This window comes from Bombina bombina, chromosome 11, assembly GCF_027579735.1.
Source record: "Bombina bombina isolate aBomBom1 chromosome 11, aBomBom1.pri, whole genome shotgun sequence".
Taxonomy (NCBI): Eukaryota; Metazoa; Chordata; class Amphibia; order Anura; family Bombinatoridae; genus Bombina; species Bombina bombina.
In genome coordinates this window covers 60,522,962-60,549,942 of record NC_069509.1, presented here as the reverse complement: position 1 = coordinate 60,549,942, position 26,981 = coordinate 60,522,962, and the positions used below count along the sequence as shown (strand labels likewise).

At 42.0% G+C, this 26,981-nt stretch overlaps 1 protein-coding gene across 4 annotated transcripts in view; it reads right to left on the bottom strand.

The window, feature by feature from the left end:
• The window catches only part of TSC2 (TSC complex subunit 2), a 213,609-nt gene that overhangs the window by 30,209 nt on the left and 156,419 nt on the right, over positions 1-26,981 (bottom strand). For all 4 annotated transcript variants that reach the window (XM_053694513.1, XM_053694514.1, XM_053694515.1 and 1 more), the window contains 4 exons: positions 15,769-15,926; positions 15,092-15,594; positions 13,965-14,043; positions 10,152-10,238 (listed from right to left, as the gene is read on the bottom strand). In XM_053694513.1, the coding sequence (XP_053550488.1) occupies positions 10,152-10,238; positions 13,965-14,043; positions 15,092-15,594; positions 15,769-15,926 (827 nt within the window). The remainder of the gene's footprint in view (positions 1-10,151; positions 10,239-13,964; positions 14,044-15,091; positions 15,595-15,768; positions 15,927-26,981) is intronic.

Here is a 26,981-nt window from a genome sequence, read left to right as displayed (position 1 = left end):
TCTTTTATCCTGAGGGAGAGAATGCCCCTTTCCTCCCGTAATATCAGAAATAATCTCATTAAAATCCGACCCAAACAAGGTCTTACCCTTGTAAGGAATCGACAAAAGCTTAGATTTAGAGGACACATCCGCAGATCAGGACTTCAACCATAAGGCTCTACGCGCCAGTACAGAAAAGCCAGAAATCTTTGTTCCCAATTTGATGACCTGTAAGGAAGCATCCCTAATAAAGGAATGGGCCAATTTAAGAGCATTAATCCTATCCTGGATCTCCTCAAGAGGAGTATCAGTCTGAATAGAATCAGACAACGCATCAAACCAATATGGTGCCGCACTGGTGACGGTAGCAATACACACCACAGGCTGCCATTGTAAACCCTGGTGAACAGACATCCTCTTAAGTAACGCCTCCAACTTCTTAGCCATAGAATCCTTAAAGGAACAGCTATCCTCAATAGGAATAGTGGTTCTCTTAGCCAAAGTGGAAATTGCTCCTTCCACCTTGAGAACTGTCTGCCAAGACTCCTTGATAGAATCAGCAATCGGAAACATCTTCTTGAAAATTGGAGAAGGGGAAAAGGAAATCCCAGGCTTCTCCCACATCCCATGTGATAATCTCTGAAGCACGGTCTGGAACAGGAAATACCTCCACCGCAGAAGGTACGTCAAAGTACTTATTCAGCTTACTAGACTTCTTAGGAGTCACTATGACCGTCGTATCAGAGTCGTCTAAAGTAGCCAAAACCTCCTTACGAAACAAACGGAGGTGCTCTAGCTTAAACCTTTAAAGGATACAAACTTCAGCATCAGAAGAAGGAATTACACTGTCAGAACCTGAGACTTCACCCTCAGACGCTACAGAAGTATCTTCCTCCTCAGACTTATGGGAAGAAACATTTGATATAGTCTCAACTGAATCAGAAACCTTACTCACTGACTCCCTATATTTCCTTTTACGCTTCCCTGCAGCATAGGAAAAGCAGACAGAGCATCAGATACCGCCGAGGATATGTGGGTAGCCATGTCTTGCAATGTAACTCTTACCAGAGTATGAGAGGAAACGCAGGGCACTGCATGTGAAGACGATAAGGTTTGGGACGCTTGAGAAGAAAGCTGCGACTTGAACAGGAGACCCCTGAACAGCATCCACCTTAGACAATGATGGCTCAGATTCAAAAAGTCTATCCCTGTAATGCAATGCTCTCTCAATACATGAGGAACAAAAAGGGATAGGTGGTTCCACATTAGCATCAAAACACAATGTACAAGTAATATCCTGCAGGGCCTCTTGGTCCATCTTCACTCAAAATTAACCCAAAAATAAAATAAAACCCTTAAATAAACTTTTAAACCCCTTAAAAGTTAGAATCCAAAAAAAACTTTACTGTCCCTTTAAATGTTAAAGTAACACTTTTATTATTATTATTCTCCAAATTCTCTTAGAAATTCTCTTAGAATAAAATTTTAAGCAAAATAAAAAATGGCAACCTCTACACCTCAGCAAGCTTGCTGAGGTCCCTACCTGTCCTGCTGGCCAAAAAACAGAGGAACTACAAGAAACAATCCGGACTCAATCTCGCCCAGCAGCAAAACCGCCGTTCACATGAACCACAAAGCCACACTGAAACCCTTTTGGCACTCCGGAAGTAACAAAAGGAAAAGCGCGCAAACTTTTGCGGCCTCCGCAAGCCCCGCCCATCGTGGGTGTACCTTACCAAACTTCTCGGCCGGCATTACTCCTACTATGGAGAAAACAGCCGCCGAGAGAAGCCACACACCAAAGTGAAACAGAATAAAACCAAAACTTCCCAGTGCCCTGCATAGCTGCCCTACAAAATCCTGTGCACCCCACAGAAAAACATAATTTATGTAAGAATTTACCTGATAAATTCATTTCTTTCATATTGGCAAGAGTCCATGAGCTAGTGACATATGGGATATACAATCCTACCAGGAGGAGCAAAGTTTCCCAAACCTCAAAATGCCCATAAATACACCCCTCACCACACCCACAATTCAGTTTAATGAATAGCCAAGAAGTGGGGTGATAAAGAAAGGAGTAAAAAGCATCAACAAAGGAATTTGGAAATAATTGTGCTTTATACAAACAAATCATAACCACCATAAAAAGGGTGGGCCTCAGGGACTCTTGCCAATATGAAAGAAATGAATTTATCAGGTAAATTCTTATATAAATTAGGTTTTCTTTCATGTAATTGGCAAGAGTCCATGAGCTAGTGACGTATGGGATAGCAAATACCCAAGATGTGGAACTCAACTCAAGAGTCACTAGAGTTGGAGGGATAAAAATAAAGACAGCCAATTCCGCTGAAAAAAATTAATCCACAACACAAATCATAAATTTTAATCTTATAAAGAAAAAAACGAAATTATAAGCAGAAGAATCAAACTGAAACAGCTGCCTGAAGAACTTTTCTACCAAAAACTGCTTCTGATGAAGAAAAAAACATCAAAATGGTAGAATTTAGTAAATGTATGCAAAGAAGACCAAGTTGCTGCTTTGCAAATCTGATCAACTGCAGCTTCATTCTTAAAAGCCCAGGAAGTGGAAACAGACCTAGTAGAATGAGCCGTAATCCTCTGAGGCGGGGATTTACCCAACTCCAAATAAGCGTGATGAATCAAAAGCTTTAACCACGAAGCCAAGGAAACAGCAGAAGTCTTCTGACCTTTCCTAGAACCAGAAAAGATAACAAATAGACTAGAAGTCTTCCTGAAATCTTTAGTAGCTTCAAAAAAATATTTCAAAGCTCTCACCACATCCAAAGAATGTAAGGATCTTTCCAAATAATTCTTAGGATTAGGACACAAGGAAGGGACAACAATTTCTCTACTAATATTGTTGGAATTCACAACTTTAGGTAGGAATTTAAATGAAGTCCGCAAAACCGCCTTATCCTGATGAAAAATCAGAAAAGGAGACTCACAAGAAAGAGCAGATAATTCAGAAACTCTTCTAGCAGAAGAGATGGCCAAAAGGAACAACACTTTCCAAGAAAGCAATTTAATGTCCAAAGAATGCATAGGCCCCTATTTATGAAAGTCTGGCGGACCTGATCCGACAGTGCGGATCAGGTCCGCCAGACCTCGCTGAATACGGTGAGCAATACGCTGGCCGTATTCAGCATTGCACCAGCAGCTCACAAGAGCTGCTGGTGCAACGCCGCCCCCTGCTGACTCGCGGCCAATCGGCCGCCTGTAGGGGGGTGTCAATCAACCCGATCGTAATCGATCGGGTTGATTTCCGGCGATATCTGTCCGCCTGCTCAGAGCAGGCGGACAGGTTATGGAGCAGCGGTCTTTGTGACCGCTGCTTCATAACTGCTGTTTCTGGCAAGCCTGCAGGCTCGCCAGATACACGGGGCATCAAGCTCCATACGGAGCTTGATAAATATGCCCCATTGGCTCAAACGGAGGAGCCTGTAAAGCCTTTAAAACTAAATTAAGACTCCAGGGAGGAGAGATTGATTTAATGACAGGCTTGATACGGACCAACGCCTGTACAAAACAATGAATATCAGGAAGTTTAGCAATTTTTCTGTGGAATAAGACAGAGAGAGCAGAAATTTGTCCTTTCAAAGAACTTGCAGACAAACCCTTATCCAAACCATCCTGAAGAAACTGTAAAATTCTAGGAATTCTAAAATAATTTCAAGAAAATTTATGAGAAGAACACCAGGAAATGTAGGTCTTCCAAACTCGATAATAAATCTTTCTAGAGACAGATTTATGAGCTTGTAACATAGTATTAATTACTGAGTCAGAGAAATCTCTATGACTTAGTACTAAGCGTTCAATTTCCATACCTTCAAATTTAATGATTTGAGATCCTGATGGAAAAACAGACCTTGAGACAGAAGGTCCGGCCTTAACGGAAGTGACCAAGGTTGGCAACTGGACATCCAAACAAGATCCGCATACCAAAACCTGTGTGGCCATGCTGGAGCCACCAGCAACACAAACAATTGTTCCATGATGATTTTGGATATTACTCTTGGAAGGAGAACTAGAGGCGAGAAAATGTAAGCAGGATGATAACACCAAGGAAGTGTCAGCGCATCCACTGCTTCCGCCTGAACATCCCTGGACAGGTATCTGGGAAGTTTCTTGTTTAGATGAGAGGCCATGAGTTCTATCTCTGGAAGACCACACATCTGAACAATCTGAGAAAACACATCTGGATGGAGAGACCACTCCCCTGGATGTAAAGTCTGACGGCTGAGATAATCCGCCTCCCAATTGTCTACACCTGGTATATGCACCGCAGAGATTAGACAGGAGCTGGATTCCGCCCAAGCAAGTATCCAAGATACTTCTTTCATTGCTTGGGGACTGTGAGTCCCACCCTGATGATTGACATATGCCACAGTTGTGATATTGTCTGTCTGAAAGCAAATGAACGGTTCGCTCTTCAACAGAGGCCAAAACTGAAGAGCTCTGAGAATTGCACGGAGTTCTAAAATATTGATTGGTAATCTCGCCTCTTGAGATTTCCAAACCCCTTGTGCTGTCAGAGATCCCCAAACAGCTCCCCAACCTGAAAGACTTGCGTCTGTAGTGATCACAGTCCAGGTTGGCCGAACAAAGGAAGCCCCTTGAACTAAACGCTGGTGATTTAACCACCACGTCAGAGAGTGTCGAACATTGGGATTTAAGGATATTAACTGTGATATCTTTGTATAATCCCTGCACCATTGATTCAGCATACAAAGCTGGAGAGGTCTCATGTGAAAACGAGCAAAAGGAATCACGTCCAATGCTGCAGTCAAGAGGCCTAAAACTTCCATGCACATAGCCACTGAAGGGAATGACTGAGACTGAAGGTGCTGACAGGCTGCAACCAATTTCAAACGTCTCTTGTCTGTTAGAGACAGAGTCATGGACACTGAATCTATCTGGAAACCTAAAAAGGTGACCCTTGTCTGAGGAATCAAGAAACTTTTTGGTAAATTGATCCTCCAACCATGTTTTTGAAGAAACAACACTAGTTGTTTTGTGTGAGATTCTGCAGAACGTAATGACTGAGCTAGTACCAAGATATCGTCCAAATAAGGAAACACCGCAATACCCTGCTCTCTGATTACAGAGAGTAGGGCACCTAGAACCTTTGAAAATATTCTTGAAGCTGTTGCTAGGCCAAATGGAAGAGCAACAAATTGGTAATGCTTGTCTAGAAAAGAGAATCTCAGGAACTGATAATGTTCTGGATGAATCGGAATATGAAGGTATGCATCCTGCAAGTCTATTGTAGACATATATTGTCCTTGCTGAACAAAAGGCAGAATAGTCCTTATAGTCACCATCTTGAAAGTTGGTACTCTTACATAGCGATTCAAAATTTTCAGATCCAGAACTGGTCTGAATGAATTTTCCTTCTTTGGGACAATGAATAAATTTGAATAAAACCCCAGTCCCTGTTCCTGAAAAGGAACCTGCATGATTACCCCTGAAGACTCCAGGTCTGAAACACACTTCAGGAAAGCCTGAGCTTTTACTGGATTTGCTGGGATACGTGAGAGAAAAAATCTTCTCACAGGAGGTCTTACTCTGAATCCTATTCGATACCCTTGAGAGACAATGCTCTGAATACATTGATTTTAGACAGAATTTATCCAAAAATCCTTGAAAAACCTTAATCTGCCCCCTACCAGCTGAGCTGGAATGAGGGCCGCACCTTCATGCGGACTTAGGGGCTGACTTTGGTTTCTTAAATGGCTTGGATTTATTCTAATTTGAGGAAGGCTTCCAATTGGAAACAGATTCCTTGGGGGATGGATTTGATTTTTGTTGCTTATTTTGACGAAAGGAACGAAAACGGTTAGAAGCCTTAGATTTACCCTAAGGTTTTTTATCCTGAGGCAGAAAAAAACCCCTTTCCTCCAGTAACAGTTGAAATAATAGAATCCAATTGAGAACCAAATAAATTATTACCTTGGAAAGAAAGCGATAATAATCTGGACTTAGATGTCATATCAGCATTCCAAGATTTAAGCCACAAAGCTCTTCTAGCTAAAATAGCTAAAGACATGGATCTAACATCTATTTTGATAATATCAAAAATAGCATCACAAATAAAATGATTAGAATGTTGCAGTAAACGAACAATGCTAGATATGTCAGAATCCAATTCTTGTTGCGCTAAATTCTCCAACCAAAAAGTTGATGCAGCCGCAACATCAGCCAAAGAAATTGCAGGCCTGAGAAGATGACCTGAATATAAATAGGCTTTCCTTAGATAGGATTTAAGTTTCCTATCTAAAGGATCTTTAAAAGAAGTACTATCTTCCATAGGAATAGTGGTACGTTTAGCAAGAGTAGAAATAGCCCATCAACTTTGGGGATCTTTTCCCAAAACTCTATAGAAATTGCTGGTAAAGGATACAATTTTTTAAACCTTGAAGAAGAAATAAAAGGAGTACCTAGCTTATTCCATTCCTTAGAAATCATATCAGAAATAGCATCAGGAATAGGAAAAACCTCTGGAGTAACCACAGGAGGTTTAAAAACAGCATTTAAACGCTTACTAGTCAATGTCAAGAGGACTAGCTTCCTCAATATCCAAAGTAATTAATACTTCTTTTAACAAAAAACAAATATACTCTATTTTAAACAAATAAGTAGATTTGTCAGTGTCAATATTTGAGGAAGGATCTTCTGAATCAGATAGATCCTCATCAGTGGAGGATAAATCATTATGTTGCTGGTCATTTGAAATTTCATCAACTTTATGAGAAGTTTTAAAAGACCTTTTAAGTTTATTAGAAGGCGGAAATGCAGACAAAGCCTTCTGAATAGAATCAGTAACAAATTCTTTAAAATTCATAGGTATATCATGTACATTAGAAGTTGAAGGAAGTGCAACTGGCAATGTACTATTACTGATGGAAACATTCTCTGCATGTAAAAGTTTATCATGACAACTATTACAAATGACATTTGGAGATATAATTTCCACAATCTTACAACAAATGCACTTAGCTTTGGTAGAACCGATTTCAGGCTGCAACGTTCCAACAGATACTTCTGAGGCAGGATCAGATTGAGACATCTTGCAAAATGTAAAAGAAAAAACAACATATAAAGAAAAATTATCAATTTCCTTATATGACAGTTTCAGGAATGGGAAAAAATGCAAACAGCATAGCCCTCTGAAATAGAGAAAGGCAAGAGGCAAACAGCAATGGGGTATAAAACTACTGAAAAATTTGGCGGCAAGTATGACGCACAACGTGAGAGAAATTTTTTTGGCGCCAACAACATCCGGAAATGACACACCTGCGTCACTAACAACGTAACCGTGTGTAAGACTTCCGCGTTAACTATGACGCCGGAAGTGACGAACCTGCATCAATGGACGTACCTTTTGCGCCAAAAAAATTCTCGCGCCAATAATGACGCAATAAAGTTTAGCATTTGGCGCACCGGCGGGCCTAATGCTGCCCGCAATTTGAAAGAGTTAAAAGTAGTCAATTGAAAAAAGACTAAAACACCAGGTAAGAAAATATTTCTTAATATGTCTTATTTCCCAAATATGAAACTGACAGTCTGCACAAGGAAATACATGAACCTGACTCATGGCAAATATAAGTACAATACATATATTTAGAACTTTATATAAATGCATAAAGTGCCAGACCATAGCTGGGGTGTCTTAAGTAATAAAAAACATACTTACCAAAAAGACACCCATCCACATATAGCAGATAGCCAAACCAGTACTGAAACAGTTATCAGTAGAGGTAATGGTATATGAGACTATATTGTCGATCTGTAAAGGGAGGTAGGAGATGAATCTCTACGACCGATAACAGAGAACCTATGAAATAGACCCCCGTTAGGGAAATCATTGCATTCAATGGGTGATACTCCCTTCACATCCCTCTGACATTAGCTGTACTCTGAGATGAATTGGGCTTCAAAATGATGAGAAGCGCATGTCAACGTAGAAATCTTAGCACAAACTTGCTTAACTACCTCCATAGGAGGCAAAGTTTGTAAAACTGAACTGTGGGTGTGGTGAGGGGTATATTTATGGGCATTTTGAGGTTTGGGAAACTGTGCCCCTCCTGGTAGGATTGTATATCCCATACGCCACTAGCTGATGGACTCTTGCCAATTACATGAAAGAAAAATGTAGACACGTCCCTCAAACAGTATTAACTGTTAAAGTGCCACAATCTTTTATATAAAAAATAAACGTAGCACTTACCAAAAGATAAATCTGCCTGGCAGCAGGGCAGCACACAAAGTTTAAGAGGCATCCGACTCCCATGGACCTTTGGAAAAAAGAAAGACTCTATAAACTTACACAGGCTTTCCAAAAAGGGCAGCAACAAACTGTTTGAGAGGCACAGTGTGGATTATATCCCACAAGTTCCCAAATGCTTAAAAACCACCACTGCTCTACTGAAGAGACTGACATGGGCTACGGCTAGACCCCAGCAAAGATCAGAACAACCTGCTCTGCTTTGAAAATAAACTCTTGATTGAAGAAATTCATTCAGACACCTAACTTTACCACCTCCTTGCAACTATTTACAGGCAAAGAGAATGACTGGGGATTGTGGGTAGGAGAGTGGTATTTAACAGCTTTGCAGTGGTGCTCTTTGCCTCCTCCTGCTGGTCAACAAGTAATTATGATAATCCGAGGACTCACTGTGTCATTAGAAAGAAAGACACACACACATATATATATATATATATATATATATATATATATTTATAGCCCGGCGGGTGGGGGGCACAGTGAAGGAGAGGGAGGGATGGGAAGCTACACTACCAAAACAAAAGGGAAATTAGAAGGGGGGCATAATTAATGATCGCAGGGAGGGGGGGAGGAGCACTACTACACTACAGAAAAAATAAACTGGGTACTGGCAGACAGGTGCCAGTGCCTAAGATGGCAACCAGTAGTGAGAGGGGGGAGGAGTAAAGAGCTGTTGGAGGGGGATCAGAGTGGTGGAAGGGTTGAGGAGTTATCACTACACTGTGAGGAAAATAGTAATAATACAAAAAAAAAATTAGAAACACAAAAACCCTAAACTGCATATTTGTAGACCAGCGGGGGTGAGGGAGGAAAGAGAGCTATTTGGGAGGGATGAGGTAGGGATCAGGGAGTGGGAGATTAATCTCTACTCTGCATCAAAAATTACTCTTACAAGTTAACCGATTAACCCTTCATAGCCAGGAATTTCACATAAGGTGAGGATCTGCAATTAGTGGCATTCTATTGGCCAAAAAGCAATGGCAAAGTCATGCATGACTGCTGTTTCTGAACAAAGGGGATCCCAGAGAAGCTTTTATAACCATTTGTCATATAACTGCAGTAGTTGTGTGTAAATCATTTCAGTGAGAAACCCAAAGTTTGTGAAAAAGTTAACAACTTTTTTTTTATATGATCATATCTGGCGGTCAAATCTATTTCTGTTTAATCAGAGTGATAGCAAACATCCTAAAAATTATCTGGTGCTTTGGTCAAGTTTTTCTCTGAAATTACCTGTAGCCAAGGGGTTAAAAAATTAATTTAAGAAATAAATCTACATATTTTTAGGCCAAACTTTGCTTAGAGTACAAATTATATCTAGCACTTGTTAACTGTTTAATATCCATTTAAAGGGACAGTATACACTCATTTTCATATAACTGCATGTAATAGACACTACTATAAAGAATAAGATGCACAGATACTGATATAAAAATGCAGTATAAAACTGTTTAAAAACTTACTTAGAAGCTCTAAGTTTAGCTCTGCTGAAAAGGTAGTTGGAAAGCCCACTGCAAGTGGGAAATAAGACCCCCCCCCCTTCTTTTGCATATGAAAAGACCCTTTACACAATCAGGAGCAAGTTAGAGTAGGTATCTGACGGTATTCTCATAAAAACTTGGGGCTTGGTTAGGAGTCTGAAAATCAGAGCAATATTATTTAAAAATAAGCAAAACTATACATTTAAAAAAAAACAAAACTTTAGGGGCTTTATAAATAGATCATCTACAAAACATTTATGCAAAGAAAAAAATGAGTGTATAATGTCCCTTTAAGTCACAGTGCCATCACAAAACCTCTTTTTCTATATGCACTACCTTGCAACCATAATGCAAACTTGCACTCGCATTTGTATTTTTAACTTTACCTGCCCTTCCCCAACATAAAGAACTCCAATTTTATGTGTATCATATGAAGGTATCTGGTCCAGCAGCTTCATAGTTCTGTCAAATGTCTGCAGAGAAATATATGTATTAAAATATAAAATAATACAATTTAAAAAAAGTAAAATGCTCAGTGTTTTTTTAATTTTTGACTGTTCCAATGGGTAAAGATAAAACATGTATAAGTACAGAACAGATACAGTTCTAACTTGCAACCTACAGACACACCAGTGTATATGGGACCAACGTAAACAGAACAATGTTATATTTATTACATCAGTAATGGCTATTTCCTAACACATGGAGCAGCAGATCAACGTCTTAAAAACGCTAAGATTTCCCATCAATAAAAATAAACTGGACTTTCAGCGATCACGTATTAAAATAAAAGGGTGCCAAACTCACCCTGTCTTGACGTGTGGCATCTCACTAAAGTCAGCGCTTCTGGAAGCCCACAGCACTCTCTACCAATGAGGTGACGTTTCCACCTCTAAACCAATAACCGTGCTAGCATACAGAACACTGTTAGATGACAAGCAAGGCTTTTGGTTTAGAGGTGGAAACGTCACCTCCTTGACAGGCAGCCGAGAGGCCGCTGACTTTAGCGAGCAGCCGCAGCACAGAAAGGATGAGTTTAGCACCCTTTTTATACTATGTGATCACTAAAAGCTTGGCTTTCCATCACTTTAAGGGCTGCATATAAATTTATGGCTATAAACAAAAACACCCAGTGGCTCAGGGCTAGATTGAGGTATGGTTGCAGGGTACCCTCTGTATGCTGTTCCTTTCTCTAGAGGGCTTTTTTGAGTTGTCACCCCAAAGCACACATTTTCCTTGGGCTAAAAACACTATGGCACACATCGCAAGTACTGGTTTTCCCAGGGGCCCCATACATCCATGTATTACATAACGACTGCAGAAGTGCAGTATGGGATATTAGTGGTACATTTTACAATCAGCAAGTGACTAAAAGAATTTGTCCGATTGTGTATCAGGTCTTAGTCAATAATTGTAAAAAATAAACTATGTTTTTTCATTGTTTAATATTATATTGAACATGTGTTGCTTTGGTGTAAACATCATGCTTATCGTACAATCCCTAGAAAGGTTAAAACATTAAGTCTGTAACTTGTAAATGCTGCAAATCAAATATCTGCTTTACGCAATTTGCAGCATTTTGAAAACCTGTTACAGATTTTGCTTTTTGGCATCTACAGGGAGAATGAAACACACAATTATACACTAAAGTAAGAGACGTTTAAAGGTTATACAAATCTCCATTGCTGAAGTGTAATGGACAGTCAAGTCTATTGGTCCTAAAGACATCTTATAAAGCATTTGTGAAATAGGATTTTTTTTTGTACTGATAAAACTCTTACCAAGAGAGAATGTGAACTGTAGCAGTGAATGTCACTCATATGTTACTGATGCGCTACTGCTAGAGATGAAAACTCTATCTGGCATTCATCTAGTAAAACTTAAACGTACATTAAACTGCGGTGTACAACTAAAAAAGAATAGTAACTGCTCATTATGTTATTGCTGTCATCCTGTTCCTGCCGCTCTTTTCAAATAATTTCTACTGTTTTAATAGCATAAAGGTGCCAGATACGGAAGCTCCGCCTCTTTACTGGGGCTGCCATCTTGGAGTTTAAGTAAACGCACAGCTTGAGACAAAAGCTGTATTCATTTACGTATCAATGAGGTTGTCAACTTTTTTACAGCTGTATAAAGTGCTTCAGGTTATAGTGCTTGATACAAAGTAGGAGCTTTACATTTTTGCAGCTGCTGCATTGCTCTATATTATTGCTGACTGTTTTTTTAAATATATTTTGTGTAAATGTAAAACTGTGTAAAAAATGTTAAGCTCACAGATGTACCATGCACACTAACCTGAAGCACATTATACAGGTGTAAAAAATAGACAATATTACTGATCTGTGAGTGGGCACAGCTTCTGTCACAGGCTGTGAGAATACCGGAGAACCAAGATGGCTGCCCCCAGTACAAAGAGGCGGAGCTTCAGTATCTGGCACATTTAAAGCTATTAAAACAGGAGAACTGATTTGTAAAGCGCTGCAGGAACAGCATAAAATGCAATAACATAGCGAGTAGTTACTAATCTTATGTAGTTGTGCACAGCAGTTTAATGTCCCTGTAAATCGATAAAAAGGTCACAAATTGAATGTGCACGGGTTCCTTTCAATTTTAAACATAAGTAAAAATGCTTCTAGAAAAATGTTCCAAACGGAAACAACAGATGATGCAATCAGTAGCGCGCTAGTTCCACATCTGAGCAGTGCTCTGCAGGTCCCAATCGGTACTCCTACTGTGCGTGTACCAGATTTGCGGGGGATAAACACACAATAGTGCATGGTTTATAGTCTTAAAGGGACATGAAATCCAAAATGTTTCTTTTATGATTCAGACAGATCATGACATTTTAAACAACTTTCCAACTTTACTTCTATTATCTAATTTGCTTCATTTTCTTGGTAACTTTTGTTGAAGGAGCAGTAATGCACTACTGGGAGCTAGCTGAAAGCCAATGACGAGAGGCATATATGTGCAGCCACCAATCAGCTTCTGAGCCTACCTGGGCATACTTTTCAACAAAAGATACAAAGGAGAGCAAAACAAATAAGATAATATAAATAAAATAAAAAGTTATTTAACCCCTTGAGTGCTAATGACGGCTCTGAGCCGTCGCACAGTTTTCCACTCTGGTGCTAATGATGGCTCAGAGCCGTCGCTAGCACTCTCCCACCTTGAGGGAGATCTGGGGGCTCCCACCCGCTCCTACCCCGGCGATTGTGCCTGCATAGTGACAGGCATCGCTGGGGCTTCACGTTGACCTCACGCGCAATGACGTGATGACGTCACTGCACAACTTTATTTATACTTAATGTTAAAGTGAAGGTAAACTTTGGTGAATGAAAGTCTGTTATTAAAAATACTATTAAAAACAGGGGCACTTTCACTCATCAAAGTTTACAAAGCAGCCGTTTTAACAAAATAACCTTATTTTCCTTTCACAGCTAGAGCAGCTTCCCCCACCTAGAAATCCTCTCTTCACACGTCAGCAATGACAAATCCGGCTTTCTCCAATCACAGCATGGCCTCAGGCAATGACTACCCTGGGGGAAGCTGTGATTGGAGGAAGCAGGATTAGTCATTGCTGACGTGTGAAGAGAGGATCTCTAGGTGGGGGAAGCTGCTCTAGCTGTGAAAAGAAAAAAAAGGTAATTTTTTTTAACAAAACAGCTGCTTTGTAAACTTTGATGAATTAAAGTGCCCCTGTTTTTAATAGTATTTTTAAAAAATGGGCTTTCATTCACCAAAGTTTACCTTCACTTTAAGTATAGGAGCAGGGGGCATGCTGCTAAGAAGCCTGTATCTCAGGCATCTAAGCAGCTACAGACCCCCAAGACCCACCGTTGGAAAGGTAATCGCCTATCCTTTCCAACAGTGTATCTTGGGGATCTGAAAGAAAAAAAAAGTTGTTTTTTTTTCTTCAAAAAATAAAAAAAATAAACTTAAAAAAGATTAGCACCCAGGTGGGAAAGTGCTTAGCACTCAAAGGGTTAAAATGGCATGCTCTATATGAATGATGAAATAAAACATTTAAGTTAAATGCTCTAAACATCTATAGCTTGCAATTTTTCAACTAGTATGGCCCTTAAACAAACAATTTCCTGTGTTCTATATTCACAAAAGCAGTATGGTTTCTACTACAGATAGGATGACTCCAGCATTTCTCGATACTGATTCCAGACACTCAGCTTCATACTACGTACCTGTGTATTGGGTACAAATATGGGCTTGTTGGACTCATCCCCAAAAAAGGGGGAATGGTACAGCTGCAAAAACACAAAGCTGAAGAAGAACAGAGAGTATTAAGGTCCATTGTGCTATTTAAATGGAAAACATCTTTCACTGGAAATAAAATGTCATAACAAGAGATACGGCTTGAACAAATGAATTTTCACTGCGTCACTAACATGTTATTTACTGAAAAAACGACTAGAGTTTATTCACTGTCATAAATATTTAACCAGGGTCACCCAAACTATTAGAGAGCACAAACAGGGGTCACACTCCAAAATCTTATTAAAAACAGAAAACTTTATTCCATCACATCACAAAACTGATACAGGACGACACCTTCAGCAGCGCTGAATCATAGACTGTGTGATGAAATAACGTTTTCTGTTTTAAGTAGATTTTGGAGTGCAACCTCGTTTTTAGTTATCTGGTATTTGCGGCTTAATTCTTCCGCAACTGTCGGCACCCGCTCAGCAGTGAGATTTTATTAATTCTCCCATTTGGATCTCTGGCAACAAACTATTACCTGTGGGCCCATCCAGCACCCAAACGTTTTATGTGAGGCGTACAGCAACACTGAGCATAAAACAGACATCAGTAATTTGTTATTAGTATATAATATATGTATGTATATATAAATATATAAAAAAAATATATATATATATATATATATATACACACACAATTCCATTAGTTATCTGCACTCTTACTGCTGCAAAGTCATCAACCAGGGTGCCACTTGGTCTGAGGAAGGGGTTTGTGGACCCCAAAACGTTACTATGATTTAAACAATACATTTGTATTATTTATCACAAATCCAGTGAGTGCAGTCAATTTGCATACTATATATATATAAATTTGAGTAGAAGATACACTTACATTACATTCGTTAATAGTAACCAAGTTCCTGTGTAATTTCAAACTAACTAATTTTTCGATCAGTTATCTCTCGTGCAATTGTGAATGTAATGTGACTCCCAGGCCAATCCCACCATTAGAGACCAGCTATGCATATAAAAAAGAAATTGGGCATTCATGTTCTAAACAACAGCAACTGTGTGAATAAATAAATTTAAAAAAATGCTTTGTGCTAGTTTACCTCGGATCTATTCCGGGAACCTTGTCAGCTTTGGATGATTTTGTGCTACTTTTGAAAGCATCTACGTTAATTCTTCTCCCCCTCCTGGAGGGCTCAGAGTCTGAGATGGTGTGTCCTCTAGGGCGATATCCACTAGGAGACTGTGGAGATTGGTTTATCACTCCTGGTTCAAGCCTGCTCCCTGTTTCCGGCATAGCAGTTGCTCCAAAACCACCATCCACTTCAGTTTTGGCAGATGGGCTAGGGTGGACTTCAGGCTCGGTGTTAGTAGCCAGTGGTAATGGTTTGAGATCTGCAGTTGACTGCTTGGTTTCTTCTTTGGTGTCTGGCTCCCGTGGTAACTCCTGTAAGGTCTGAAGTTCAGGGGAAGAGCTGGACTTGCACAAAGGTTGGGAGGGTTGAAAGGGAATCTCACGAGTGGACCCTTCAATGGGGATTCCACCAGCTTCTGGTTCTTCCGGTTGATGAGCAGAAGAATCTTCTTGGCTGGAGGTGGAGGAGGACTTCAGAAAAAAATAAAAAAATGTAGTTACTTCCTGTACAAACACAATTACCACCGTCTACCCCTGCTTCTTCATAATTTGTTTTATTTACAATAAGAAAGTTTCAATCCCTGTGACTCTAAGCATATAACATTTCATAAAACAGAAAGGACCTTGCCATTATTTCAGACTCACCCTGCTTATTCCTTCTGTCTTCTTATCAGTCTTCTCCTCGCATGCGGTTTCTTCTGTGGCAACCGCTTCAAAATCATCAAGCTCTTGAGATCCTCCTGGAGAAGTGATATCGGTTTCTGTATCAGGCTGTGTCCCTTCCTCAGGCACAACCGAGGACTCTGGTTCATAAAAGAGACAAAACACGGAAAGGATACAAAGGAATAGAAAATATATAAATTTACAAAATACTACACTTTTGACATGTTATTTTTTACTATTGTAACTGAAAATGTGTGTTCAATTTCCCTATGTGTTAATTACAGAGACCAAAATGCAAAAGAGAAAGTCAGCGCTAAGCTTAAAATTACCATAAAATGCCACTCCAAATCCACCTCCCTTCAAATTAAAACACTAGATCAGATTGTACAGAAAATAGGAGGGCGCTAGAAAGCGAAAAGTAAAAAACACATTTATTCATGACACTGCAAAATATTGGTATATTTTAAAAAAAGGGGACGTTTCCTCTATAAAAGAAATAAATAGTAACGTATCACATGTGAAATAGGCAAAAAAAGAGAGGCCTTCCTATACCACCATTAAAAAATGGTGATCTTGAAAAAGCCCAATCAATGGGTAAAATGCGTAGAAGCTGAGTTCCTGCATACTACATTGATCAGACTGCAGTCTAGGTACCTAGCAATAGACCCGCGCATGACATATACGCTAAGAGCGGGCGGTCTTTTCTACAACATTGCACTCAGCACTTTGGAGGCATAGTCTCAATGGAAGGAGGAATCGAAGCCAGCACCCGGAACATAGGACAATCAAGAGCCTAGTGCAACAACGGAACCAATTTCCTGGAGGTGGAGGGGTGAGTGAGATCGCTCTAACAGTCTCCAGAAAAGACAAGTGGTGAAAAGCCATAAAACGCTCACGAAGGATCTGTCTCTTTTTCTCCAAGAGGGATACAGGTGACTGTCTATATCTTGTCTAATTAGAAGCTGTTAAAACCGACTTGCTAATAGAGGATTTGTCTTTTGTTTCCAATAAGCGATACAAGTGATACAGTTTTTATACAACATTGCCGAAGGTGACAACTATTTGCTTGAATTTTCTAAATCGAGACTGTTTATACATAGATATATATTTTTTAATGGGGGTATAGGAAGGCCTCTTTTTTTTGCCTATTTCACATGTGATACGTTACTATTTATTTCTTTTATAGGGGAGACGTCCCCTTTTTTTAAAAAATATACCAATATTTTGCAGGGTCCATGAATAAATGTTTTTACTATTAGCTTTCTAGCGCCCTCCTATTTTCTGTACAATTTTAATTACAGAGACAGAGTAATAAATATAGGAGACAAGAGATGGGGATAGATAGAGGAGGAGGAAAAGAGATTAAAATGGAAAATAAAAAATGGGGAGACTGGTGGGGAGAAAGACAGAAATAGGGAAGGAGAGAGAAAGATGAAGAGCATTATAGAGTAAGAGAGAGGTGAGGGATAGGGCAAGAGATGGAGATGAAGGGGCAGGAGAGAGAGAGAGAGAGAGAGAGAGAGAGAGAGAGAGAGAGAAGAAGGGAGAGAGAGAGGTAGGGAGAGAGAGAGGGAGAGAGGGATACTGAAAGAAAGAGACAGGGAAGGAATAAGAAACAGATGGAATAGACTGAAATGTGGGAGGGAGAAAGATAGATGGGAGGAAGTGTCAAAGAGATGAAAAGGAAGTGACAGAGATGGAGAGGAAGAGAAAGATAAGGAAGAGAGAGAGAGAGATGGTGAAAAAGAGCTGAATAAAGCGAGAGATGAAGAGGGAGATAGAGATTGAAACCAAGTGAAAGATGGGTAGGGAGTAATAATCAGCAAACGTGAGGATCAGGGAGAAAGACAAAGAAATTAAAAAGGGAAGAAAGAAGACAGAAACATGACTGAGGAATACATGGACCAAAAGGGAGGAAGAGATGAAGGAGGAAGATAGAGAGAGAGAGAGAGAGAGAGAGAGAGGGAGGAAGGAGGTCGAGAGAGAGGAAGGAAGGAAGACAGATAGAGAGATAAAGGAGGGAGATAGAGAGGAAGAGAAAGAGATAAGGAAGAGAGAGAGATGGTGAAAAAGAGCTGAAAAAAGTGAGAGATGAAGAGGGAGATAGAGATTGAAACCAAGCGAAAGATGGGTAGGGAGTAATAATCAGCAAATGTGAGGATCAGGGAGAAATACAAAGAAATTAAATAGGGAAGATAGAGAGACAGAAACATTACTGAGGAATACATGGACCAAAAGAGAGGAAGAGATGAAGGAGGAAGGAGGAAGACAGAGAGAGATGAAGGAGGAAGAGAGAGAGAGATGAAGGAGGAAGACAGAGAGAGATGAAGGAGGATGAGAGAGAGAGATGGAGGAAGACAGAGATGAAAGAAAACAGAATTTATGTTTACCTGATAAATTTCTTTCTCCTACGGTGTGTCCGGTCCACGGCTTCATCCTTACTTGTGGGATATTCTCTTCCCCTACAGGAAATGTCAAAGAGAGCACACAGCAAGAGCTGTCCATATAGCCCCCCCTCTGGCTCCGCCCCCCAGTCATTCGACAGACGGTTAGGAGAAAAAGGAGAAACTATAGGGTGCCGTGGTGACTGTAGTGTATGGAATAAAATTTTTAAACCTGACTAAAAGCCAGGGCGGGCCGTGGACCGGACACACCGTAGGAGAAAGAAATTTATCAGGTAAACATAAATTCTGTTTTCTCCTACATTGGTGTGTCCGGTCCACGGCTTCATCCTTACTTGTGGGAACCAATACCAAAGCTTTAGAACACGGATGAAGGGAGGGAACAAGTCAGGTTACCTAAACGGAAGGCACCACGGCTTGCAAAACCTTTCTCCCAAAAACAGCCTCCGAAGAAGCATAAGTATCAAATTTGTAAAATTTGGCAAAAGTATGCAGAGAAGACCAAGTCGCTGCCTTACAGATCTGATCAACAGAAGTCTCGTTCTTGAAGGCCCATGTGGAAGCCACAGCTCTAGTAGAGTGAGCTGTAATTCGTTCAGGAGGCTGCCGTCCGGCAGACTCATAAGCGAATCGGATGATGCTTTTCAGCCAAAAAGAAAGAGAGGTAGCAGTAGCTTTCTGCCCTCTCCTCTTACCAGAATAAACGACAAACAAGGATGATGTCTGTCTGAAATCCTTTGTTGCTTCTAAATAGAATTTTAAAGCACGGACCACATCTAGGTTGTGTAACAAACGTTCCTTCTTCGAAACTGGATTCGGACACAGAGAAGGAACAACTATTTCCTGGTTAATATTCCTGTTGGAAACTACCTTTGGAAGAAAACCAGGCTTGGTATGTAAAACTACCTTATCTGTATGGAATACCAGATAGGGAGAAGTACACTGCAAGGCAGATAATTCAGAAACTCTTCTAGCAGAAGAAATAGCAACCAAAAACAGAACTTTCCAAGATAGTAACTTAATATCTATGGAATGTAAGGGTTCAAACGGAACCCCCTGAAGAACTGAAAGAACTAAATTTAGACTCCAAGGAGGAGTCATAGGTCTGTAGACAGGCTTGATTCTAACTAACGCCTGTACAAACGCCTGTACATCTGGCACGGCTGCCAGACGTTTGTGTAACAAAACAGACAGAGCAGATATCTGTCCTTTTAAAGAACTAGCTGACAAACCTTTATCCAAACCCTCTTGGAGAAAGGAAAGTATCCTAGCAATTTTAATTTTACTCCAAGAGAATCCCTTGGATTCACATCAACGGATATATTTTTGCCATATCTTATGGTAAATTTTCCTAGTTACAGGTTTTCTGGCTTGAACCAGAGTATCTATAACTGAATCTGAAAACCCACGCTTAGATAGAATCAAGCGTTCAATTTCCAAGCAGTCAGTTGCAGAGAGACTAGATTTGGATGTTCGAATGGACCTTGTACTAGAAGATCCTGTCTCAAAGGTAGCTTCCATGGTGGAGCCGATGACATATTCACCAGGTCTGCATACCAAGTCCTGCGTGGCCACGCAGGAGCTATTAGAATCACTGAGGCCTTCTCCTGTTTGATCCTGGCTACAAGCCTGGGAAGGAGAGGGAACGGTGGAAACACATAAGCTAGATTGAACGACCAAGGCGCCCCTAGTGCATCCACTAGTGTCGCCTTGGGATCCCTGGATCTGGACCCGTATCGAGGAACCTTGGAGTTCTGACGAGACGCCATCAGATCCATATCTGGAGTGCCCACTCCCCCGGATGGAAAGTCTGACGACTCAGATAATCCGCCTCCCAGTTGTCCACTCCTGGGATGTGAATTGCAGATAGGTGGCAGGAGTGATCCTCCGCCCATTTGATGATCTTGTCTCATCGCCAAGGAACTCTTTGTTCCCCCCCTGATGATTGATGTACGCTACAGTCGTCATGTTGTCCGACTGGAATCTTATGAATCTGGCCTTCGCTAGGTGAGGCCAGGCGCGCATTTAATATCGCTCTCAGTTCCAAAATGTTTATCGGGAGGAGAGACTCTTCCCGAGACCATAGACCCTGAGCTTTCAGGGAGTCCCAGACCGCGCCCCAGCCTAAGAGACTGGCGTCGGTCGTGACGATGACCCACTCTGGTCTGCGAAAACTCATTCCCTGAGACAGGTGATCCTGAGTCAACCACCAGCGGAGTGAGTCTCTGGTTACCTGGTCTACTTGAATCTGGGGAGACAAGTCTGCATAATCCCCATTCCACTGTTTGAGCATGCACAGTTGTAATGGTCTTAGATGAATTCGAGCAAAAGGAACCACGTCCATTGCTGCAACCATTAATCCTATTACCTCCATGCACTGAGCTATGGAAGGCTGAGGAATAGATTGAAGAGCTTGATAAGCGTTTAGAAGCTTTAATTTTCTGACCTCTGTCAGGAAAATCTTCATCTCTACAGAATCTATTATTGTTCCCAGAAAAGGAACCCTTGTGGACGGGGACAGTGAACTCTTTTCTACGTTCACCTTCCACCTGTGAGACCTGAGAAAGGCTAAAACAATGTCTGTATGAGCCCTTGCTTTGGAAAGGGACGACGCTTGGATTAGAATGTCGTCTAGGTAAGGTGCTACAGCAATGCCCCTTGGCCTTAGAACCGCTAGAAGGGACCCTAGCACCTTTGTGAAAATTCTGGGAGCAGTGGCCAAACGGAATGGAAGAGCCACGAACTGGTAATGTTTGTCCAGAAAGGCGAACCTCAGGAACTGATGATGATCTTTGTGGATAGGAATATGCAGGTACGCATCCTTTAAGTCCACGGTAGTCATATATTGACCCTCCTGGATTGTTGGTAAAATCGTCCGAATGGTTTCCATTTTGAATGATGGAACTCTGAGGAATTTGTTTAGAATTTTTAAATCCAGAATTGGCCTGAAAGTTCCCTCTTTTTTGGGAACCACAAACAGGTTTGAGTAAAAACCCAGACCTTGTTCCGCTGTTGGAACTGGGTGTATCACACCCATCTTTAATAGGTCTCCTACGCAATGTAAGAATGCCTGTCTCTTTATCTGGTCTGAAGATAAGCGAGGCATGTGGAACCTACCCCTTCATGCTGTCTTGGTAGCAGCAGCAGGCTTCTTGGCCTGTTTACCCTTGTTCCAGCCTTGCAATGGTTTCCATGCTGGTTTAGGCTGGGAAGAGTTACCCTCTTGTCTAGAGGCTGCAGAGTTAGTAGTCGGTCCGTTCCTGAAATTGCGAAAGGAACGAAAATTAGATTTGTTCTTAGCCTTGAAAGGCCTATCCTGAGGGAGGGCATGGCCCTTTCCCCCAGTGATGTCTGAAATAATCTCCTTCAATTCCGGCCCGAAAAGGGTCTTACCCTTGAAAGGAATATTAAGCAATTTTGTTTTGGACGACACCACATACTCTTTACCATCCCCGTGGAGATGCTACTTGTTCAGAGCGGCAAAGAGAATGACTGGGGGGCGGAGCCAGAGGGGGGGCTATATGGACAGCTCTTGCTGTGTGCTCTCTTTGCCATTTCCTGTAGGGGAAGAGAATATCCCACAAGTAAGGATGAAGCCGTGGACCGGACACACCAATGTAGGAGAAAAGAGATAGATGGAGAAAGAGAGAGATGAAGGAGGAAGACAGAGAGAGAGAGGGGAAGGAGGATGACAAAGAGAGAGAGAGGAGATGGAGGATGACAGAGAGAGATGAAGGAGGAAGACAGAGATGAAGGAGGAAGACAGAGAGAAATGAAGGAGGAAGACAGAGAGAGATGAATAGGAAGACAGAGAGAGAGAGAGAGAGAGAGAGAGAGAGAGAGAGAAAGGAGAGAGAGAGATGGATGAAGACAGAAAGAGAGATAAAGGAGGAAGAGAGAGATGAAGGAGGAAGAGAGAGATGAAGGAGGAAGAGAGAGATGAAGGAGGAAGAGAGAGATGAAGGAAGAGAGAGAGAGAGAGAGAGAGAGAGAGAGAGAGAGGAAGAGAAAGAGAGATGGAGGAAGAGAGAGAGAGAGAGAGAGAGAGAGATGAAGGAGGAAGAGAGAGAGAGAGAGAGAGAGAGAGAGATGGATGAAGGAGGAAGAGAGAGAGAGAGAGAGAGAGAGAGATATGAATGAGAGAGAGAGAGATGAAGGAGAGAGAGATGAAGGAGAAAGAGAGAGAGATGAAGGAGGAAAAGAGAGAGATGAAGGAGGAAGAGAGAAAGATGAAGGAGGAAGAGAGAGAGAGAGAGAGAGATGAAGGAGGAAGAGAGAGAGAGATGAAGGAGGAAGAGAGAGAGAGAGAGAGAGAGAGATGAAGGAGGAAGAGAGAGAGAGAGATGAAGGAGGGAGAGAGAGAGAGATGAAGGAGGGAGAGAGAGAGAGAGAGAGAGAGATGAAGGAGGAAGAGAGAGAGAGAGAGAGAGAGAGAGAGAGATGAAGGAGGAAGAGATGAAGGAGGGAGAGAGAGAGAGAGAGCGAGAGAGAGAGAGATATGAATGAGAGAGAGAGATGAAGGAGAGAGAGAGAGAGATGAAGGAGAGAGAGAGAGAGATGAAGGAGAGAGAAAGAGATGAAGGAGGAAGAGAGAGAGAGATGAAGGAGGAAGAGAGAGATGAAGGACGAAGAGAGAGATGGAGGGAGAGAGAGAGAGAGAGAGAGAGAGATGAAGGAGGAAGAGAGAGAGAGAGAGAGATGGAGGAAGAGAGAGAGAGAGATGGAGGAAGAGAGAGAGAGAGAGAGAGATGAAGGAGAGAGAGATGGAGGAAGAGAGGGAGAGATGAAGGAGGAAGAGAGAGAGAGAGAGAGAGAGAGATGCAGGAGGAAGAGAGAGAGAGAGAGAGAGAGATGCAGGAGGAAGAGAGAGAGAGAGAGAGAGAGAGAGAGAGAGAGATGCAGGAGGAAGAGAGAGAGAGATGAAGGAGGAAGAGAGAGAGATGGAGGAAGAGAGAGAGAGAGAGAGAGAGAGAGAGAGAGATGGAGGAAGAGAGAGATGAAAGAGGAAGAGAGAGATGAAAGAGGAAGAGAGAGATGAAGGAGGAAGACAGAGAAAGAGATGAAGGAGGAAGACAGAGAAAGAGATGAAGGAGGAAGAGAGATAGAGATGGAGGAAGAGAGAGATGGAAAGAGAGATGGAGGAAGATAGAGGAAGATAGATAGAGAGATGATGGAGGAAGAGAGAGAGAGATGAAGGAGGAAGACAGAGAGATGAAGGAGGAAGAGAAAAATAGATGAAAGAGGAAGAGAAAAAGAGATGATGGAGGAAGAGAGAGAGAGAGAGAGAGAGAGAGAGAGAAAGAGAGAGAGAGAGAGAGAGATGGAGGAACGAAGACAAGAGAAAGATGAAGGAAGAAGACAGAGAGATAGATAAAGGAGGGAGATGGAGAGGAAGAGAAAGAGATAAGGAAGAGAGAGAGATGGTGAAAAAGAGCTGAAAAAAAGCGAGAGATGAAGAGGGAGATAGAGAATGAAACCAAGCGAAAGAAGGGTAGGGAGTAATAATCAGCAAATGTGAGGATCGAGGAGAAAGACAAAGAAATTAAATAAGGAAGAAAGAAAGAGACAGAAACATTACTGAGGAATACATAGACCAAAAGAGAGGAAGAGATGAAGGAGGAAGACGAGCAAGAAAGATGAAGCAAAAAGAGAGAGAGAGAGAGAGAGAGAGAGAGAGAAAGATAGATAAAGGAGGAAGACAGAGATGAAAGAAAAGAGAGAGAGAGATGGAGAAAGAGAGATGAAAGAGGAAGGCCGAGAAAGAGATGAAAGAGGAAGGCAGAGAAAGAGATGAAAGAGGAAGGCAGAGAGAGAGAGATGAAGGAGGAAGACAGAGAGAGAGATGGAGGAAGAGAGAGAGAGAGAGAGATGGAGGAAGACAGAGAGAGAGATGGAGGAAGACAGAGAGAGAGATGGAGGAAGACTGAGCGAGATGAAGGAGGAAGAAAGAGAGAGATGAAGGAGGAAGACAGAGAGAGATGAAGGAGGAAGACAGAGAGAGATGGGGGAAGACAGAGAGAGATGGGGGAAGACAGAGAGAGATGGGGGAAGACAGAGAGAGATGGGGGAAGACAGAGAGAGATGGGGGAAGACAGAGAGAGATGGAGGAGGAAGACAGATAGATGAAGAGGAAGACAGAGAGACGAAGAGGAAGACAGAGAGAGCTGAAGGAGGAAGACAGAGAGAGACAAAGGAGGAAGACAGAGAGAGACGAAGGAGGAAGACAGAGAGAGACCAAAGAGGAAGAGAGAGAGAGATGGAGGAAGAGAGAGAGAGAGAGATGAAGGAGGAAGAGAGAGATGAAGGAGGAAGAGAGAGAGATGAATGAGGAAGAGAGAGAGAGATGAATGAGGGAGAGAGAGAGAGAGAGATGAATGAGGAAGAGAGAGAGAGATGAATGAGGAAGAGAGAGAGAGAGATGAATGAGGAAGAGAGAGAGACATGGAGAAAGAGAAAGAGAGAGAGAGCTGGAGAGAGAGAGAGAGAGAGAGAGAGAGAGATGAAGGAGAGAGAGATAGATGAAGGAGGAAGAGAGAGAGAGAGAGAGAGAGAGATGCAGGAGGAAGAGAGAGATAGATGGAGGAAGAGAGAGGGATAGATGGAGGAAGAGAGAGAGATGCAGGAGGAAGAGAGAGAGAGAGAGAGATGCAGGAGGAAGATAGAGAGAGAGATGAAGGAGGAAGAGAGAGAGAGATGGAGGAGGAAGAGAGAGATGGAGGAGGAAGAGAGAGAGAGATGGAGGAAGAGAGAGAGAGAGAGAGATGAAGGAGGAAGAGAGAGATGAAGGAGGAAGAGAGAGAGATGAATGAGGAAGAGAGAGAGAGATGAATGAGGGAGAGAGAGAGAGAGAGATGAATGAGGAAGAGAGAGAGAGATGAATGAGGAAGAGAGAGAGAGATGAATGAGGAAGAGAGAGAGACATGGAGAAAGAGAAAGAGAGAGAGAGCTGGAGAGAGAGAGAGAGAGAGAGAGATGAAGGAGAGAGAGATAGATGAAGGAGGAAGAGAGAGAGAGAGATGAAGGAGGAAGAGAGAGAGAGAGAGAGAGAGAGAGAGATGCAGGAGGAAGAGAGAGATAGATGGAGGAAGAGAGAGGGATAGATGGAGGAAGAGAGAGAGATTCAGGAGGAAGAGAGAGAGAGAGATGCAGGAGGAAGATAGAGAGAGAGATGAAGGAGGAAGAGAGAGAGAGATGGAGGAGGAAGAGAGAGATGGAGGAGGAAGAGAGAGAGAGATGGAGGAGGAAGAGAGAGAGAGATGGAGGAAGAGAGAGAGATGGAGGAAGAGAGAGAGAGAGATTGAGGAAGAGAGATGAAGGAGGAAGAGAGATAGAGATGGAGGAAGAGAGAGATGGAGAGAGAGATGGAGGAAGATAGAGAGAGAGATGATGGAAGAGAGAGAGAGATGAAGGAGGAAGACAGAGAGAGAGAGAGAGAGAGAGAGATGAAGGAGGAAGAGAAAAAGAGAGATGAAGGAGGAAGAGAAAAAGAGATGATGGAGGAAGAGAAAAAGAGATGATGGAGGAAGAGAGAGAGAGAGATGGCGAAAGACCGAGAGAGATAATGGAGGAAGAGAGAAAGAGAGAGAGAGATGGAGAGAGATGGAGAAAGAGAGAGAGAGATGGAGGAAGAGAGAGAGAGAGAGAGATGAAGGAGGAAGAGAGAGATGAAGGAGGAAGAGAGAGAGATGAATGAGGAAGAGAGAGAGAGATGAATGAGGGAGAGAGAGAGAGAGAGATGAATGAGGAAGAGAGAGAGAGATGAATGAGGAAGAGAGAGAGAGATGAATGAGGAAGAGAGAGAGACATGGAGAAAGAGAAAGAGAGAGAGAGCTGGAGAGAGAGAGAGAGAGAGAGAGAGAGATGAAGGAGAGAGAGATAGATGAAGGAGGAAGAGAGAGAGAGAGATGAAGGAGGAAGAGAGAGAGAGAGAGAGAGAGAGATGCAGGAGGAAGAGAGAGATAGATGGAGGAAGAGAGAGGGATAGATGGAGGAAGAGAGAGAGATTCAGGAGGAAGAGAGAGAGAGAGATGCAGGAGGAAGATAGAGAGAGAGATGAAGGAGGAAGAGAGAGAGAGATGGAGGAGGAAGAGAGAGATGGAGGAGGAAGAGAGAGAGAGATGGAGGAGGAAGAGAGAGAGAGATGGAGGAAGAGAGAGAGATGGAGGAAGAGAGAGAGAGAGATTGAGGAAGAGAGATGAAGGAGGAAGAGAGATAGAGATGGAGGAAGAGAGAGATGGAGAGAGAGATGGAGGAAGATAGAGAGAGAGATGATGGAAGAGAGAGAGAGATGAAGGAGGAAGACAGAGAGAGAGAGAGAGAGAGAGAGAGAGATGAAGGAGGAAGAGAAAAAGAGAGATGAAGGAGGAAGAGAAAAAGAGATGATGGAGGAAGAGAAAAAGAGATGATGGAGGAAGAGAGAGAGAGAGATGGCGAAAGACCGAGAGAGATAATGGAGGAAGAGAGAAAGAGAGAGAGAGATGGAGAGAGATGGAGAAAGAGAGAGAGAGATGGAGGAAGAGAGATAGAGGAAGAGAGAGAAAGAGAGAGAGAGATGGAGGAACGAACATGAGAGAAAGATGAAGGAAGAAGACAGAGAGATAGATAAAGGAGGGAGATGGAGAGGAAGAGAAAGAGATAAGGAAGAGAGAGAGATGGTGAAAAAGAGCTGAAAAAAGCGAGAGATGAAGAGGGAGATAGAGATTGAAACCAAGCGAAAGAAGGGTAGGGAGTAATAATCAGCAAATGTGAGGATCAAGGAGAAAGACAAAGAAATTAAAAAAGGAAGAAAGAAAG